The sequence below is a fragment of the Phodopus roborovskii genome, unplaced genomic scaffold (genome assembly GCF_943737965.1).
Source record: "Phodopus roborovskii unplaced genomic scaffold, PHOROB, whole genome shotgun sequence".
NCBI classification, from domain to species: domain Eukaryota; kingdom Metazoa; phylum Chordata; class Mammalia; order Rodentia; family Cricetidae; genus Phodopus; species Phodopus roborovskii.
Window position 1 is genome coordinate 24,751,632 of NW_026126470.1, and position 17,050 is coordinate 24,768,681.

At 47.1% G+C, this 17,050-nt stretch overlaps 1 protein-coding gene across 1 annotated transcript in view; it reads left to right on the plus strand.

The window, feature by feature from the left end:
* Positions 1-17,050, plus strand: part of Bach1 (BTB domain and CNC homolog 1) — a 31,099-nt gene that overhangs the window by 3,888 nt on the left and 10,161 nt on the right. The window contains exons 2-4 of the mRNA XM_051191813.1: positions 10,586-10,879; positions 12,510-13,856; positions 16,095-16,301. Coding sequence (XP_051047770.1) covers positions 10,646-10,879; positions 12,510-13,856; positions 16,095-16,301 — 1,788 coding nt within the window. The 5' untranslated portion in view covers positions 10,586-10,645. The remainder of the gene's footprint in view (positions 1-10,585; positions 10,880-12,509; positions 13,857-16,094; positions 16,302-17,050) is intronic.

The window sequence follows — 17,050 nt, forward strand, 5'->3', positions numbered from 1 at the left end:
ATGCCACAGGGCAGGGACTGCTACTAGAAATGCAGCTCAAGTAGATGCTAATGGAAAGTCCGGTAGCGGAGTTTCAGATTGGTGCTCATAGGCTGTCAGCTTTGCTGGAGCTCTGGGGCACTCCATGCTGTCATGCCAGGAAACTGGTCTTGTGATTTATTTATTTGTTTTTACCTATAATTGACTTAGAGTGAACAAATGTACTTTGGTTGTGGAGATGTTACCCATCTTGTATGCCTAACACCTCCTTTCAGATGTCACTCCTCAGAACGGCTCTTTCTTAGTTCTAGTCAGAACCTCAGCATTTAGGATGTGCTTGTATTCATGCGGTATTAAAACCTGCCCCAAGACAAACCAGGGACAAAGAAACAAGGTAACACACCACCGTTAGGGCATGGCAGACTGCCCCGAAGCCAGGCAGCTGTACCGTTCCCCTCTCAGCACTGGGGCAGTTTGGGAAATGTCCATAGTGCACTGAAGTTGTGTGCAAATTTTATTCGGTTAAAATCTGTTTTCTTAAAAGCTCTAGGTTCAAAATAATAGTTTTGTAATAAGTATTCCTGGCTTCTTAGTCAGTATTCTGTTGCTGTGAAGACACCGTGACCACATCAACTCTCATAAAAATTTGACTGGGGCTGGCTTTACAGTCTCAGAGGCTGAGTCCATTGTCATCAAGGCAGAGCTGGACTTGGTGCTGGAGAAAGTTGAGAGTTCTACATCTCGGGCGTTGGTGGCACACACCTTTAATCCCAGCAGAGGCAGGTGGGTCTCTGTGAGTTCGAGGCCAGCCTGGTCTACAGAGAGTTCTACATCTGACTCCACAGGCAGCAGGTAGAGAGCAGCCCGGGGACTGGCTTGGGCTTTTCAAACTCCAAAGCCCACCCCTAGTGACATACCTCCTCCAACAAGACCTCACCTCCTAATACCTCTCAAGTAGTACCACTCCCTAGTGACGAGGCCTTCAAACCTGTGCGCCTATGGGGGCAATTCTTGTTCAAACCAACAAAGTATCTGATAAAGTTATTTTACTTAAAACAAGACAAGAAACGTCTGGCCATTTCTTAGGTAGGGGTCAGTGATGCTGGACGGTTGCTCTCTGCTTCTTTCTCACCCTTCCTTAAGCTTGAATTCTACTCAGAAGTTCTCTACAGCAGAGCTTTTCGGTGGTTGCTCCTTTGTAGCTTGGACATTAGCAATGGGCCTTTCCTTAGGCTGTAGATTAAATAATAGAGTGAGGGCTCTTCCCTCCTCCCCTCTCTCCATTAACCTTTAATCTGCCTCCCAAATTCCGCAGGAAGGTGCTCTTGACTGAGGAGGTGAACTCTCCAGCGTCCAGTTGAAGAAGTAGGGAGACCCACCCACCGACTTCCCTACTTGCTGGCGTCTTCCTGTGTTTAGTGTCCCCTCCCTCCGCTGAGGATGCCAGCACCTTTTAGAAGCCAACTCAGTCAGTTCAGAGAGTTGATTATAAAATACTTAGCTATAAACATGTACTGACATCTTAATACATTTATTGGGTTGTAATTCCAGAGTAGTGGTTTTTGGTGAGAACAGTGATTTTATTAGTATATATTTTATTTTTAACCACAGATTTTTGAAGTGAAAAGCTGTTATGGTGTATTGGCTCAGGTGTCATTTCCAAGGCCCTGATGTTCATGTGCCGTAGTTTCCCAGTGTCGGAGCTGTCTTTTCATTTAGAAGAACCAGCAAACTAATCTGTGGCTCTTTGAAGAACGGTTTTTCCATTTTAGTAAAAGACTTTGTTACTGGGCAGGGTTCTGCTTCTGGCCTTGAGCGCCACAACCCTCCCACCTCCGCCTCTCCCATGAGAGGGCCATAGGCATGGCTGACTTGGCTAGACTTTTAATGTTGAGAAGCATATGGCCCTGCTGACGAGGCATCTTTGCTGACATGCCTCGACTTTCGATGCCCGGTTACGTCTATGTGGTAAAGGACTCCCCAAGTACCGATCAAGCTTCGCTTCCTTGAGTGACACACATCTGATAAGCCTGTTTAGATGCCACAGTGGGCTGCTAAAGTTACCTCAGCATTTGTGACACCGAAGCTTGTCAGATAATGGGCTTACATGTAATGTAGACGTATGGCTCTATATGCCAGGAGCCTCTGTAGATAACTGGCAGAACTTCATAGAAGTTACAGCTTAACAGACTGGCTTTCTGTTGCGGGACGGCTAGTTGCAGTGAAATGAGCTAGGGGATTGTAGATTATGAGAAGCCCACATTTGGGGAAGGCAGAAGGGCCTTCGGAGGGTAAGATGACTACATGGTTTGGTGGAGGATGCTGCTCGCGTTGGCATGTCAGACATTCCGCAGACTTAGCTGTGGATAAAGGGTGGAGATACCAGCAGCATCTGCTCATAGGGTGGGCCAGATGGCTGCCACAAGCTCACTTATCTCAGTGACTAAGTTTTCTGCAAGGAGCGAGATACTCCTCCCCACCGTCATGGGATGCTGCTTTATCAATGATGAAGCTGGAGAGATGCTGCTACCCTCTTCCTTGTGTCAGAACTCCCCCCAAGCCAGGATTTACCTCTGCATGTCAGTGTCAAGAGGGAGGACTGGAACCTCTGGTTGGCGTTCATGGCTGGCGGATCCGTGGGTGTGGTAGCTAGCCCTCTTCTCTCTCACTGCCATCTCTTTGAGTTTTGGTTTCTTCTTTGATACAGGTCTCTCACCAAATCTGGAGCTTGTTGATTGGCTGGCCCGGCTAATCAGTACAATCCAGAGATGTGTTTGCCTCCACCTCCCTGGTCTTCCCTCACTCAGTGCTGGGAGTGGGGACTGCACTGTGGGTGCTGGGGACCCAAACTCCCACCCTCAGGCTTGCAAAGCTTGCAAAGCAAGCATTTAACATGGGTCACCTCCCTAGTCCCCAAGACAGTTTTTAAAATGAAACTCAGTATGTACTCTGGTAGGAGCTGTGAGGCTATGGCCGTGGGCTCCTGTGTTTTGAAGTCAGTGGTAGATTTTCCACAGCGTTGATCTGATCTTTATTGGTGATTTAAGAAATACTACTTGTCCTTTAATTTCACTGACATCTAAAATAAGCGTGAGCTATATTTTTTAGCCAGGGCATACTTCTACGCTTGTCGCTATCGCTTCATATTTACAGGGTAATCTGTGTTGTTTATAGCTGAGAATTTGAATGCCAAAGCCGAAGGAAGAAAAAAGCAGTTACCTCATTATTTTGATGGCTATCCTAATGAGTGCAGTGATGGATGGCACCCAGTGCTACGGCACGTGGTACATTTCACACACCTGTTTGGCATATATGTAGTGATTTGAGTATACAGGTGTGTGAGTCTGAAGTATAGGATGGAAGTCACGATTAGATCACAAACACACTGGAGTGTGTAGAGTTCCTGATGTGGCTTTAGATAAGCCCTTGAATGTAGTGTAGGGATACCAAGATGAGGTATCGACTCAGCCTGGCCCTCTGCAATCAGAGAGAGGATGGTTGTCAGAATTTCTTTTCCCATCACTGTGATACAGTTCTCTGACAAAAAGCAGCTAATGGGAGAAAGGGTTTGTCCTGGACCGAGGTTCAAGTGTGTAATTCATTCTGCCTGGGACGTCAAGGTTAACACATCCACAGTCAGGAACACAGAGAGATGAATGCCTGTGAGTGCTAGCTCAGTTACTTTCTCCACACTGGGTCCTCTGGACCCTCCTCCGCACAGGGAAGGGTCCTGCTCTCAGTAGTGATAGGTCTGCCCATATCATTCGGGACACTCCCTCGCATAGCCAGAGGCTGAGCAGCTCCCCACACAACCAGATGGCTCAAGAGTCTGTCAAGTTGATGATTAACACTGGTCATCACAGAGATCACCAAACAAAATTGACAGCAGTGTGCCGGAGAGGTGGGTCGGAAGTCCGTGAACTGTGGGCCCCCGGAAGCCTGGTAAGGATTGTAGGGAGAAGATGAAAAAAGGTGTTAAATGTTGGGGGTAACTATTCAAGAACGCTGACAGTTTACCCTTTGGTGGACTCTCCTGAAATTGCACAGGGTGGGAGGTGGAGACAGTTTGGGTGTCCTAAGTGTGTGTTAGCCAGGCTTCTCTGGAGGGTTAATTGGATTGGTGTATGTGAGATAGCCTGGGTGGTCCAGCGGTGATGGCCCATACTCTGAGTCAGGGGAGGGTGGAGTGGGAACCGGTTGCTCCAGCAGACCCCGTCTTGTGAGGAAGGCCTGGGGGGAACCCTGTAGAATCACTGGTTTTCTTTCATTCCACGTGGGAAGGCTGAAGAACCTGGAGTTCTGACTCTGCCTGGGATGACGGCTGGGGAGAGACAGTGACAGTCGTAACAGCGACTCTAAGACACAACCACAAGCAGGCAAAGACCGACCTTTCCCCGTGGGCTTCCGTAGACTCGGCGGCTGCTGCTGGATGGCGCTACCCACTTTTAGGATGGGAACTCCCCTTTGCAGTGCCAGCCTGACCAAGAAGAGGCCTCACTGGTTCGAAGAGCCTCCCCGCAGGGTGATTCTGGGTCTTGTCTGGCTGACCGTTTAACCATCACAAAGGGGATGGCGGGAGGGGGCATTGTCAAGACATTTTGAGGGATGTTGTGCTTTGAGGATAGGAACCCGGGTATTCATCCGCCCTACTGTATCTTGCCACCTTCCCGTAACTCCTCATTCTTGTTAAAATCTAAGATCGTAGTTTAAGATCGATTTTTTTTCCTGTGGACACCTTCCTATTTGAAAAATCTTTAGAAGTTTTATCAGTTCTCACAGCCCATTTACCAGCAGTTTCCGCGTAACTGAACCTGACTGGGCTTTTGTTACTATTTCTGTGAAATAGTATGGTGTTTGTTTTTAGTGAAATCAGTATGGTGTTGTTTGGAGTATTAAAAGTTGGAGGGAACACCCTGGTTCCTTGCGCTGTAGTTCTACTGAGATGCAGGCTCTACTCAGGGCGTTGAACTTTTTGTGACCACCACCGTGTCTGTAAGGTGTTCATGTGCCAGTCTGAGACCATTCATTTCCTGCCTCTCCCCTCCCCTTGGTAATCGTGTTTTGTTTCTGCTGTTGAGAGCCTCTCCCACTCAACTCTAAAATGTTTTTGTTTGTTTTATTTTCTTGGTCTCATTAGTATGAGACGCATCTGTTGCACCCTTCATTATAAGTCTTGTAGAAAAGCTACCTGTTTCTGCATTCTTGGAGTCTATCCCCTAGCCCACAGTTTTGTGTTGGAAGGCTGGTAATAGTTTCATTCTGTCCTGAAACTGTGATGCCATTCTGCGAGAACAGTGTTTTATGGGATTTTACTTGTGTTAATATTGGGTGTGGACTGAACTGTGTGGTAATGTGTTGTGTTTTCCTTGTTGTTCGGCATCACCCTGTGCATTAAAAAACACCACGTTTACAGCATTAAAAAATCAAATCATACGCCAGGGGCTATGCTAAACATAGTATGTATACCTTCTCTTTTTCCCAAGAAAAATAACTCTGTTTCTAAGAGAGAGACATGAAGTAGCTTGCCCAGCTGGCTGGGAAGACACTAAGTGCCTTAAGGGCTGTTTTGTGCTGGCCTGGCTGTTCCACATGTGCGGCTCTGATAGGATCCTTGCTCCTTTCTAGGAATTAATTCTCTTGCCTTCTCTTTTGTGGCATCTGATTGTGGATCTTGGGATGTCTGAAGTGCGTACTTAGGTAAGATACAGGCTTTGGGGAGGCTTAGTGACCCAGAGTTTCACTCTGGGAACATTTCAGTTCTTGTGGGAGCCTTAAGTTAACAGGGGTGGTCATTTTCTGTCCATTACTTGTTCATCTAAAACAACACAAAACAAAACAAAAAACTATAGCTATCCTAGATTGGAGGTGGGTGGTGCATACTTCCGAATAGGGGGTTAGAACACTGCCTGTCACCACTACAGTCAGTCACTGCGGTGAGGAAGAAAAGGGCTCATATGGAAGGGAGAGATATAAAGTCCTTTGTTTTCAGACAGTGTGATTGTGCATAGAAAAACAAAACAAAACAAACACAAAAAAAAAAAACCACAAAAACAAAACCAGTAAAGAATTTGAAAAGGAGCAGCCAGAATTAATGAATTAGTTCAGGTTGTTGTTGGGTTTTGATTCATAATCTCAGAAATCCATTTGCAATTATATAGTAAACCTAGGAAATGAAGTGTAAGAGCTTAAATCTATTTACAGTGTTACAGAAACCACAAAATGTGTAGGAATAAATTTAATAGACAATGCACAGACTTCCTTTGCTCTAGACATCATTATCATAACATTAAGAGATATTAAAGAGGTCCTTGGAACATGGAGAGGGAATCCCTATTCATGAGCCAGAGAGCTCGACTTGTTAGCTGTTCTCTCTAAATTAGTAGATAGTTTTGTTGCAACCCTAATCATAATTCTACTGGCTCTTCTAACTCAAAGATATTAAAAAGAAATCTATGAAGAATTAAAAATATTCACCCAAGGAGATAAAAAAAATGTTCAATACAAGCACATGTGAGGGTATCATTAGCCACCAGGGGCACAAATAAAAACCACAGAGACATACTCAGTTCAGAGGCCAGCACTGCCAAGGGTTAGTGCTGGAATAGAGCCATTAGACAGCCACACACTGCTGGAAGAGTTCGTCCATCTGGGAAAGTATTGTGTGATTGCTAAAATACAAAGTATTATACAATTGCTAAAATACACCTCCCATATCACCCGACCCTTGTCTTCCTAGGTAATTACCCTGGGAAAGTGGAGTGGGCATTTCTGAGTGTGCGGGCTGACCCAGGGCAGTTATCTGTGTTTATCACCAATTAAGTGGGTGACCAAATTGAAGCGTATCCCTTCAATGGAATATTTGCCACCAGTGGCAATGAAAAGAAACATCAGGTGTTCTTAGCATCAGTGTGTATTGAAGCCATTCAGCTGAGTGAAGCAGCTTGGGAAAGAGCGCAGGATACAATCCATTTGCATGCCAAGAGGGAAATAATTCATGTTACTGTATAGTGATGATGATAGACACCAGGCCATTGGCCTCCAGTAGCCAGGAGCATGGAGGAGACAAGAAAGGACGGTGTGGATTCTGAGGAGTGACAGGAACCCACATAACTTGATGCTGGTTTCATGTGTATATACAATTTTCAAAGCTTATCCATACTCGGGGCACTGAGGCAGGAGAATTGGAGTTTGAAATCAGCCTGGGCTACACAATGAGACATGTCTTAAATACATCTTAACAAAATAGAAGCTCACTGAAGCGCATAACGCAGACGCAGGCAGGGAGCTCATCGTGTGTAGCCACAGTTGATAATGATGACTGATGATGCTTGATGAAAAGTCTGGGTTCAGGAAGGATGCTTTATTGGTATGGACCGGTTGTTATAATCTAAGAAAAGCAGTGGGAGAGAATGCCATGTGACAGGGGTTTTTGTTAGGGCAAAAGGACCATAAAAAGGGAGAAGGGAAGGGAGGAGACCTTCCAGGGCAGGAGCAGCAGGAGAGAGGAAGAGAAAGAGAGAGGATGGGAGGCGGGCAGGCCCCCTTTGAAAGGCAGCATAGTGTGCACAGGTGGTGTTCTTAGTGGCTGCAGCTGAGGGCATATCCTGTGAGAACCCCAAGGACAGGCCAGGACAGATGCCAGGACAGATGCCTGGACACTAACACCAGTTCTAGCAGCTAGTGCGTATTTTCATGAAAGATGTAACAGCCCCTTTAAAACTTTAAGTAGTTGGCCAGTGCTTTGAGCAAACAAAAGCCCCGGTTGTTTCTCAAGTTCTTGAGGGAGAAAGGCAGGAGGAGAGAGGTGGTGTGTCTTCTGTTTTCTTTCTTTGTTTTCTTTCATATTGTTCCTGAATTGTCTTCCAGGCTTTTCTAAACTTTTGACCAAACCAGCTAAGATAGATTTGCCGACTTGTGATGTAAAGAACTTCTGATGCTGGTGTCTGAGTAGGAGACTTAACTTTTTAGGCTCTCTAACAGTTCCCGATCCTCACCTTTATCTTAAAATTTCAAATACAACATTTAATCAGGAATTTTATGACAGGTCAGGCATGGTGGCTTACACACTTGATCCCAGCATCTGGGAGGCAGAGGCAGGAAGACCTCTGAGTTCAAGCCTAGCCTGGTCTACTGAGTGAGTTCCAGGTCAGTCAGGACTACATGTAGGGATCTTGTCTCAAAAAAACAAAACAAAAACAAAAAAAATCCACAAACAAAACAAAAGAAAAACGCAAACAAACCCAAACCCAAGAAAACAAAGCTTGCCATTACTTATGTCACTGTTAAGATTGGGAAAGGAGACAGTGGGTGCTGCAAGGTTCTTAGTGATGTTTTTCTGTTATGAAGCAGGGGGTGGGGCAGGAAGACACTGCAGGGGAGGGGAGGGCAGCTAGGGAGAGGAGTTGGGCATGGGGGAGGGTGTGGCAGGGGAGAACCAATTAGAACCAGGTTTTTGAAATGCTGTGATGAAGCTCACTGCTTTCTTTGCTGATAGGAAATGTCAATTCTCAAAGGTTAATGCTTCATTAGCCACAGAAGGGTTGAATCCAGCTCTCCACAGACTTCCTGAGCTCCTAGTTTTGGACAGTGCTCTTGGCTCCTCTCTCTGCTTTGTCCTTCTTGTTCCTTTGGGCTTTACATAAATAATAAAAATAACGCCACCAGTGTCAAGTCCTACTTAAGTTCCTCTGAGGTTTAGGGAACTAACCTGAGAGGTTGTGCTATCAGGTGTGGATGACTGAACACCTGTGATATTCAAGCTTCCAAGAGGTTAAAGGAAATAACAGTTCTCCATTTCTCATCTATCTTACTTGGCTTTTTCCTGGCTGGTGAGGCAGGTCTCAGGGTCTCGGGAAGTCGGTGCTAGTTTGTATTTCCACATAGCTTTTGATGCTAAGGTTTTTTGAAAACCTGAGAATAATAATAAAAGCATCATGCTGTTGAGGATTCTTTTGTACGGGCAGCCTCATCTTAATTTTTAACATTTTAAAGAGAAGGAAAAGCCTGAAGGCAAAGGACTAAATGTGTACACGCTGCCTTAGTGTGTCAGCTGTCTGTCGCCCACTTGAAAGATCGACGATAAGGCTGATTACCAGATCTCAGGACACGCACATTGTGGGTAGCTCGGCGTGGAATACAGGAACTGTCTTGGGGAATTGGAAGCTTATCAAAGGTCAAGAAAGATAGTGGGTTGTGGAGTTGGCCATCAAAAGTCCTGCATTCCAGTTAGGTGGACATAACGTGATGGCAGGTGGTGAAGACAGCGGGCACAGCTTCCAGGAACAGAAGATACAAGAGCCATCGTGGATGTTTTTAAATAGGATTCCTGACGTCCATTGGTCGGTACTTGGGTGTTTCTGCCAGTGCACGTGCGCGCGCGCGCGCGCACACACACACACACACACACACACACACACACGATCAACAAACGGTAATTTTCTCGTTAATTAAATAGTACGATGATGAAGGGAAAAGCGACCAGCTTTTGTCTTGATACTTCCTGTAAAACACCTTTGGGTGTGAATTGGTGGCGGCTGCCTAGTTTACCCAGAATCCTCATTCCCCTTTTGAGCATCTAAGCCACATTCCTGAGTGGGCCTGCCTTTCATTTGTGTTCCTGTGGCCCCTAGTGCATAGAGTGTCACAGGTGGCCGTCGCAGAAAGAGCCTGTGTGGTTGCTCAGTGAAGAGAGAATGTTGGGGTGGCAGTCTTGTCTATTGTACCCCGTTACTGACACTTGAGATCCGTGTGGCAAGTAGTTCTTTGTACACTTGCACCGTTACAGTCACACAGAGCTGCACCCTCAGTTTCTGCCATGGGAAGCTTTACAGACCCGGCCCTGCAATCTTAGATGACCTCAGGCTGAGTGTCCTCTTTGGTAAATTATCTGAAAGGTTATTACGATGTGATGAATCACAGCTCTTTCTCCTGTTTTTCAGTGTCATTTTGAAAGGGAAAACACCAGCCAAACACAGTAACTGTATTAAAATGTAGCTTGTCCCTCCTGGGTGGAGAACAGAGCATCCTGGGACTGAGGTCCAGGAAGCTCTGAAGTGCTTGGTCACCCTTCGTCAGCTTGAGGGAATGAGTCAGCAGTTTGCTGCGGTCAGCCAGCACACCTTCTCCTGAATGGAGGCAGCGTGTCTATCCAGGGATACAGAACTATTCAAGTGTCCCGAGTCTGAGTTTGGGTTTAGCAGATTAACAGTTACAGATATAAGCAGCTGAGGTGCCATAGTTTGCTTTTGGGTTTGAGAAGCGTGGATAAGAACCATGCCCGGTCATCACGCAGTTAAAGTGTTGGGTAAAAAGCATTACTGACGGCCAGTTCTTCATTCTGTGAGCCCTGATCAGTGCATTTCCATTCACACATGGAGTGTTTGGAAGACGTACGCACATGATGTCAGGAACTCCACACTGTCCTCTATCAGCCTGCTTTACTTGTGGTTGGTCCCTTGGAGTCGTTTGTCTCCAATTTTTGTTCGTGACAAGTACACCTTTTGATTCATGCTGACAGCTCGGCGTTTGACAGTTTGTTGTTTAAAAACACACATCTGCCCCACCCCCCCAGGATCTGTTAAGTGACATCTTCCCTGTGTGTTTGCAGGTCGGTGACAGTTAGAAGCATGCTTCCCTCTGCTCTCCCTGACCCCGTTTGCCACCCAGGATGTCTGTGAGTGAGAGCGCAGTGTTTGCCTACGAGTCCTCCGTGCACAGCACCAACGTCTTGCTCAGCCTCAATGACCAGCGGAAGAAGGATGTGCTGTGCGACGTCACTGTCGTGGTGCAGGGCCAGCGGTTCCGAGCCCACCGCTCGGTGCTGGCTGCGTGCAGCAGCTACTTCCACTCGAGAATCGTAGGCCAGACTGATGCCGAGCTCACCATCACACTGCCGGAAGAGGTGAGGGGCCACAGCGCCGGCCGGCAATCACAGCCTGTTGTTACCTAGCTACCTTCTGGTTATAAGCTGAAAGCAAACTCCTGTCTCCCCTAGGAAATGGGCATCTCAAGGATCATTTCTGTAGCAACCTTTTGGGTTCTGTTACAGGAATATTTACATGTAAAGGTCTCACTTTGGACGTTAATGCTTGCTGAGCACTGGAATATGCTGACACAACACCTGCATCTTAGTCCGCCTGATAGCTTATGCTGCCTGTGCGACCGTCCCTCTGAGGGACAGCCGTGACAGGTTCAGGGTGTATGCATTCTCTCTCCCTCGTTTCTAGATTCTTCTTGAGATTGCCTTTATGCTTTGGGAGGAAAGATGTTTTGGCCAGTGAGATGGATGGCTCAGCAGGAAAAGGCATCTGCTGCCAAGCTTGTTGACCTGAGTTCGATTCCCACCCCACCACCCCCACCCCAACTCATAGTGGAAGGTGATAACCGAACCCTGCAGGTCGCTCTCTGACGTCTAAATGCATGCTGGCAGACACACACACACACACACACACACACACACACACACACACACACACACCCCTTCCCACATCCCCCACCCGATAAACAAACGAGTGTTAAAAAGCAAAACAGCTTGTTGTCTTCCTTGTTTTTAATACACTGTCCCTCCTCAGTCCTGTATAACTTAAGCTTGTAAATGCTAGGGTCTTTGTCATTATCCTAGCCTAGAAGGGGCTTGTCTTAGGTGGGGTGGGGCTGGTTGGGTGAGTCCTCCTGGCTCTGTTTATTGGGGTGTGTGTAGACTCCGTGTGTGTGTGTGGCGTACCGTGTGATGTCCCCTGTTGAGCATAACTGGATAAAGCCACACTTACGCACAGAGCAGCTTCGTGAATACTTTTCATTTTAAAAATTCCAATCTATAGTTTATTACTGTTCACATTGTTTGGCCTTTGGGAGCTGTGCTACCCTCAGACACCTGGCAGAGCTACAGCCGTTTTCTTCTAGCAGGGCTGTGGGTGGATCTGTCCTGCTTTATTTCATAGATGACTTATTTCCACATGGGGAAACCATGGTAATGAGTATGTTATGAGTAGTTTTCCCGCCAGCCTGGTCCCACAGCCACGCCAGCCCCAAATAACACACAGAGATGCTGTATTAGATATAAAGCTGTTGGCCTGTTACTAGTGTTTCTTATTGGCTAGCTCTGTCTTAAATATTAACCCATTTCTATTTATCTGAGTATTTCCACGTGGTCTTATCTTACCGGAGAAAAGGGTCCAGACCTCTTCTCTCTCAAATCTCTACATTGTGACTCTCCTCCTACCTCTCCCAGAATCCTCCTTGCCTCTTTATTCATTAGCCAATAAGAGAAACATATTTACATCATAAACGGCGTTGATGCAGTATTCCTAAATTGGAGGATTAGTCCTGCAGAATAGGGGTGCGGGACTCTGCTTTACCAGTCTCCTTTTCCTGTAAAATAAAGTACCCACTCAGTGCTCATAGAGAAGAAGTGTGTGTGTGTGTGTGTGTGTGTGTGAGTGTGTGTGTGTGTCCATCCCCCGCTCTTCTCCTGTTCTCACGGCTACACAGCTGTTAGGTGACATGCTTATTTTTATCTTGTGTATTAACAGGTGACAGTTAAAGGATTTGAGCCTTTAATTCAGTTTGCCTACACTGCCAAACTCATTTTAAGTAAAGACAATGTTGACGAAGTGTGCAAGTGTGTGGAGTTTTTAATCGTGCACAATATCGAGGAGTCCTGTTTTCAGTTCCTCAAGTTTAAGTTTCTGGACTCCACTGCAGAGCAGCAGGAATGTGCCAGAAAACAATGCTTCTCCTCACACTGCCAGAAAGCCGACTTTAACGTTTCGCTCTCCGACCAGAAAGACCTAGAAATCGACGACGCGGAGGAGTTCTTGGGAAAGAAAAGTGTTCAGGCTCCTCGGTGTGACCCCCAGAAGTGTCAGCGCGATGTGAAAGCGTCGCCCTCTCTCCAAGACAGTGCCAGCCAGACGTGCCAGTCCTTGTGCTCGGAGAAGGATGGCACCCTGGCGTTGCCCTCCTTGTGCCCCAAATACAGGAAATTCCAGAAAGCATTTGGAACTGACAAGATCCGCACTCTAGAATCCGGCCTCAAGGATGTCCATGCTGCTTTTGTCCAACCAAATGAGGCATCTGACCTGGAGTGCTTAGGGGGCGCACAAGGCTGTGCAGACTTACAGGTGGTCTTACGATGTGAAGAAACGAAGCCAGCCATGGAGAGCGAGGAGACAAAGCACAGAGACCCCGCTTCTCGGCGCCCTGCAGCGCAGACGGAAGTGGCTCCTTTCCCCCACAATTCCGCGGACCCTCACGGGCTCTATTCCCTGCCAGTCTTACACACATACGACCAGCCTGGTGACTTGGGCGTTGCTGGGGTGCAGAGTAAGACAGTGAAGACAGAAAAGCCTTTGTCAGGCGCAGATGCCCAGGAGGAGAAGCCGTTCGGTGAAAATCCGGATTTATACCTGAAGTCTGACGCGGGCCCCAAAGAAGACAGCAGCAGCCTTGCATCGGGCGATCGGAGTAGTGTGGAGAGGGAGGTGGCAGAGCATCTGGCCAAAGGCTTCTGGAGTGACATTTGCAGCACGGACTCTACTTGCCAAATGCAGTTGTCACCTGCTGCAGCCAAAGAGGGCTCAGAGCAGGGCTACCCGCAAAGGCGCTCTGAGTGCCCCTGGTTGGGCATCAGGATCAGCGAGAGCCCGGAGCCAGGCCAGCGGACTTTCACAACTCTCAGCTCCGTCAACTGCCCGTTCATCAGTACTCTGAGTTCCGAAGGCTGCTCCAGCAACTTGGAAATCGGAAACTACGATTACGTGACAGAGCCTCAGCAGGAGCCTTGTCCGTACGCTTGCGTGATTAGCCTGGGTGATGACTCCGAGACGGACACAGAAGGTGACAGTGAGTCCTGTTCGGCCAGGGAGCAGGAATGTGAGGTGAGTGGGTGTGCTGTCGCTTGCTCAGACGGCCATTCGTCAAGAGGCACGCTTGACGCCTGGCGCAGGGAGGGAAGAGGGGGAGACCATGTGACAGACACCAGAGTGGTGATATGGAAATGTATGGAGTTTGAAGAATTGCTGTGTGCACGTGTGTCGTCGCATTGCCGTGTGAACAGATCAGGGAGGAGACGCCCCCCCCCTCCCGCCCCTCCACGCCACGCCATGGGCTGTCTAGCACATGACATGAGCTGTCTAGCTTTTGTGATCAGCTGCCCCTGCAGGGAGAGCTGATAGCAGCTCTATCATTGGTGGCTAATGATAACTTGTGGTTGATAACATCATATAGTCTGTAGTGCTCACAGCCCCAGACTGTCAAACCTGGGGACAGAGTGTGGTATGTGAGTCCTGGGTGGCTGTGAGGAGCTGCAGGCTTTGTGGCATGTAGGGGATGTTTTCTTAGACCTAATTTTTCAGAGCGGTTGCTTTTCTTTATTACTTTGCTTTTCTCTAATCATTTTAGGCAGTAGTTTGATGAATACCCTAATAATTCATCTTGAGTTACACGTAGCTGCTGACTATCAGCCGTAACAAGCTTGGCCTGTGCAGTTGGTGTAAGCAGTATTTACTACTGCATCCCTGGATTCTGTAAGACTCTGATTTAGTTATAGCAAGTCGGGGCCGTGTGTTAGAAGTTGGGTTTCTTTAGTTTGCAAAGGTCAGTGTTCTCTTTACAGGGGCAATTTTCACTTTGCTTTTATAAGTAATTTTTAGTCACGCTCCTTCCCGTTTTATGCATGCTTTACTTGCTTTTTAAGTCTGTGATGACGGGAGGCCTGCCCTTCCTTGGAAGGAGGGCTCCCCAGTGCACGGTACTGTATTAACACAACCTGTCTCCATAACTTGTTTTTGTAATGAAAAGCCACTGTACGCCCGTGTCTCACTGCCCTCCCCCACCCTCATGGCCCTCTTGGTTGTCTGTTAAGAGTTACTGCCTATAGTAGGTGCGGTAATGTAGGGTTCGCTCTTTGGGAATTTGGTTTATTTTACTCAGTATAATGTTTCTCCGACGGCAGGCTGAGTGACAGGTGTCAGTGAACATGTGTGCCGCATTGCCTGTATCCTCTCACCCGTGTGTGGATGTTGAGGTGGTCTCTCTGTCTTCGCCGTTGTATGTGGGGATGCTGCAGTGACTGTGGGCAGGATAAGCATCACTTTGAGAACTGATGTCTGCCCATTCGCACGGATACCCGGGAGGGAGTAGAATGACTAGCCACATGGCATGCACTCGTGAGAGCTTTCGCTGGCTTTCGTAGTAGCTGACGGATTCCCGCCAGCCGTGTACGCAGGGCCCGTTTCTCCACGTGCCACTCTTCATCATCTCATCGTCTTTCTCCCTGCAGTGATTAGAGGGTGTTAATGTGAAGAGACTGGATTTTCCTGGCCTTGGGAGGAGGTGGATTCAGTCATCGGAGCCACCAAAACACACAGAAGAGAAAGTAGTCTAGGGAAAGTACTCCTAATTTGTTTTAACAGTTCCTCCAGTGGCAAGTGAGATATATGTAGCTTTTTTAAACAAGTCATGTGAAGCCACATTTTTGACAGAAAAGATATTTTCTGAAGTGCTCTAGAAATGACCCGCATAATTATCCCAACACTGGGTGGTGTCACTGTAGTGTGGGAATATCCAAAGATATAGTGGATTATGTTTGGGGAAAAGGTGGGGCACATGTTAAAGAAGCTGTTAGTGGAATAGACGGTGAAGTGCACATTAACATGGGGTAGTAAGGTAAATTCTGGTTTGAATGCATTACTGTGTGATGGGTAAATCTGGATTGCTATAGCATTTGACTCCTGAACGCTCTCCCAGGCCAGGACTTGTCAGTTAACTGTTAGTTCTTACTGGGGTGGATTATGTAGAATCTGGATTTATTTAAGTTAGGCGCATACGTGTGTAGCTGTGCAGGAATGTGCACATGCATGCTGGTGCCCACAGAGAGCAGACGGTGGGAGCTGGGGTCAGAGGCATCAGTGGGGGCTGGGCAGAAAACTCAGCATCTCTGCAGGGGCAGCAAGCACTCTGAACTCTGCATCCCTCCAGCCCCAAGGTCTGTGGTTCTTAGTAACACGTTAAACTCTGAAAAATGGGATGCGTGTGTCTTCTTCTGTAACTAGCGTGTACCGAATGTCTCCATTGCAGTGGTAGTGGTCGCTCCTAACGTTTATTTCACATCCTAGGTAAAACTGCCATTTAACGCTCAACGAATAATCTCGCTCTCAAGGAATGATTTCCAGTCCTTGCTGAAGATGCACAAACTGACCCCAGAGCAGCTGGACTGTATCCACGACATCCGCAGGAGGAGTAAGAACAGGATTGCTGCGCAGCGCTGTCGCAAGAGGAAACTTGACTGCATTCAGAACCTTGAGTCAGAAATCGAGAAGCTGGTGAGTGTGTGGATGGTCCCGATGTCATTAAATCCCAGCTCCCTCACTGTATAGAGTAAATAGCTACTTAAATTCTAAGGAAGTTCAGTGTCCCAAGTACCATTTTTAAGAGAAATTAAGGCATGGGCAGAAAGATTAGAAGATAAAAAACAGAGTTTTCATTGGCTATTTTGATTGTGTGTGCAGTCTACATTTTTTAGCACGGTATACTAAAATGAGTAGGTGGGGAACCATTTCTGGGTATGTTTTTTTTTTAATGATTTTTTTTAGATTTAATGACTCTTCTATCTAATCCTTAGTTGTTGAATAAAGATTAAAGTAATTATACAGTACTTTATGATGTTTGATGTCTATAAAAGCTTGTTTTCCAGTTGGGTAGAACTGTGGACCTGAATTACCTGTTTGGGTTGATACCAAAACCAAGCAGATGAACAGCGTGTCTCTGCCGAGGGAAAAACCCTGATGTGCGAAGTTGTGGCTCGAATAGAAACTTCTGAGATGTAGCAAGACCCTCAGTGTGAGGGTTGCTTGCTTATCGGACCTGTCTCTTCCGGCATCAAACCACATTAATTGGAAGAGAGATTAGTTTCTCCCATTTCTTTTGGCCTCTTGTGGTTGGTGGAAGGAAGTGCTGCGTGAGAGGAAGCTCAGGTGCCAGGCAAACCGAGGGCTACATATGGGCCAGGCACCAGGCAGGAAGAAGCCTTCACATACTCAGTTTTGTGTCTTTACTAACCATGGACGAAAGT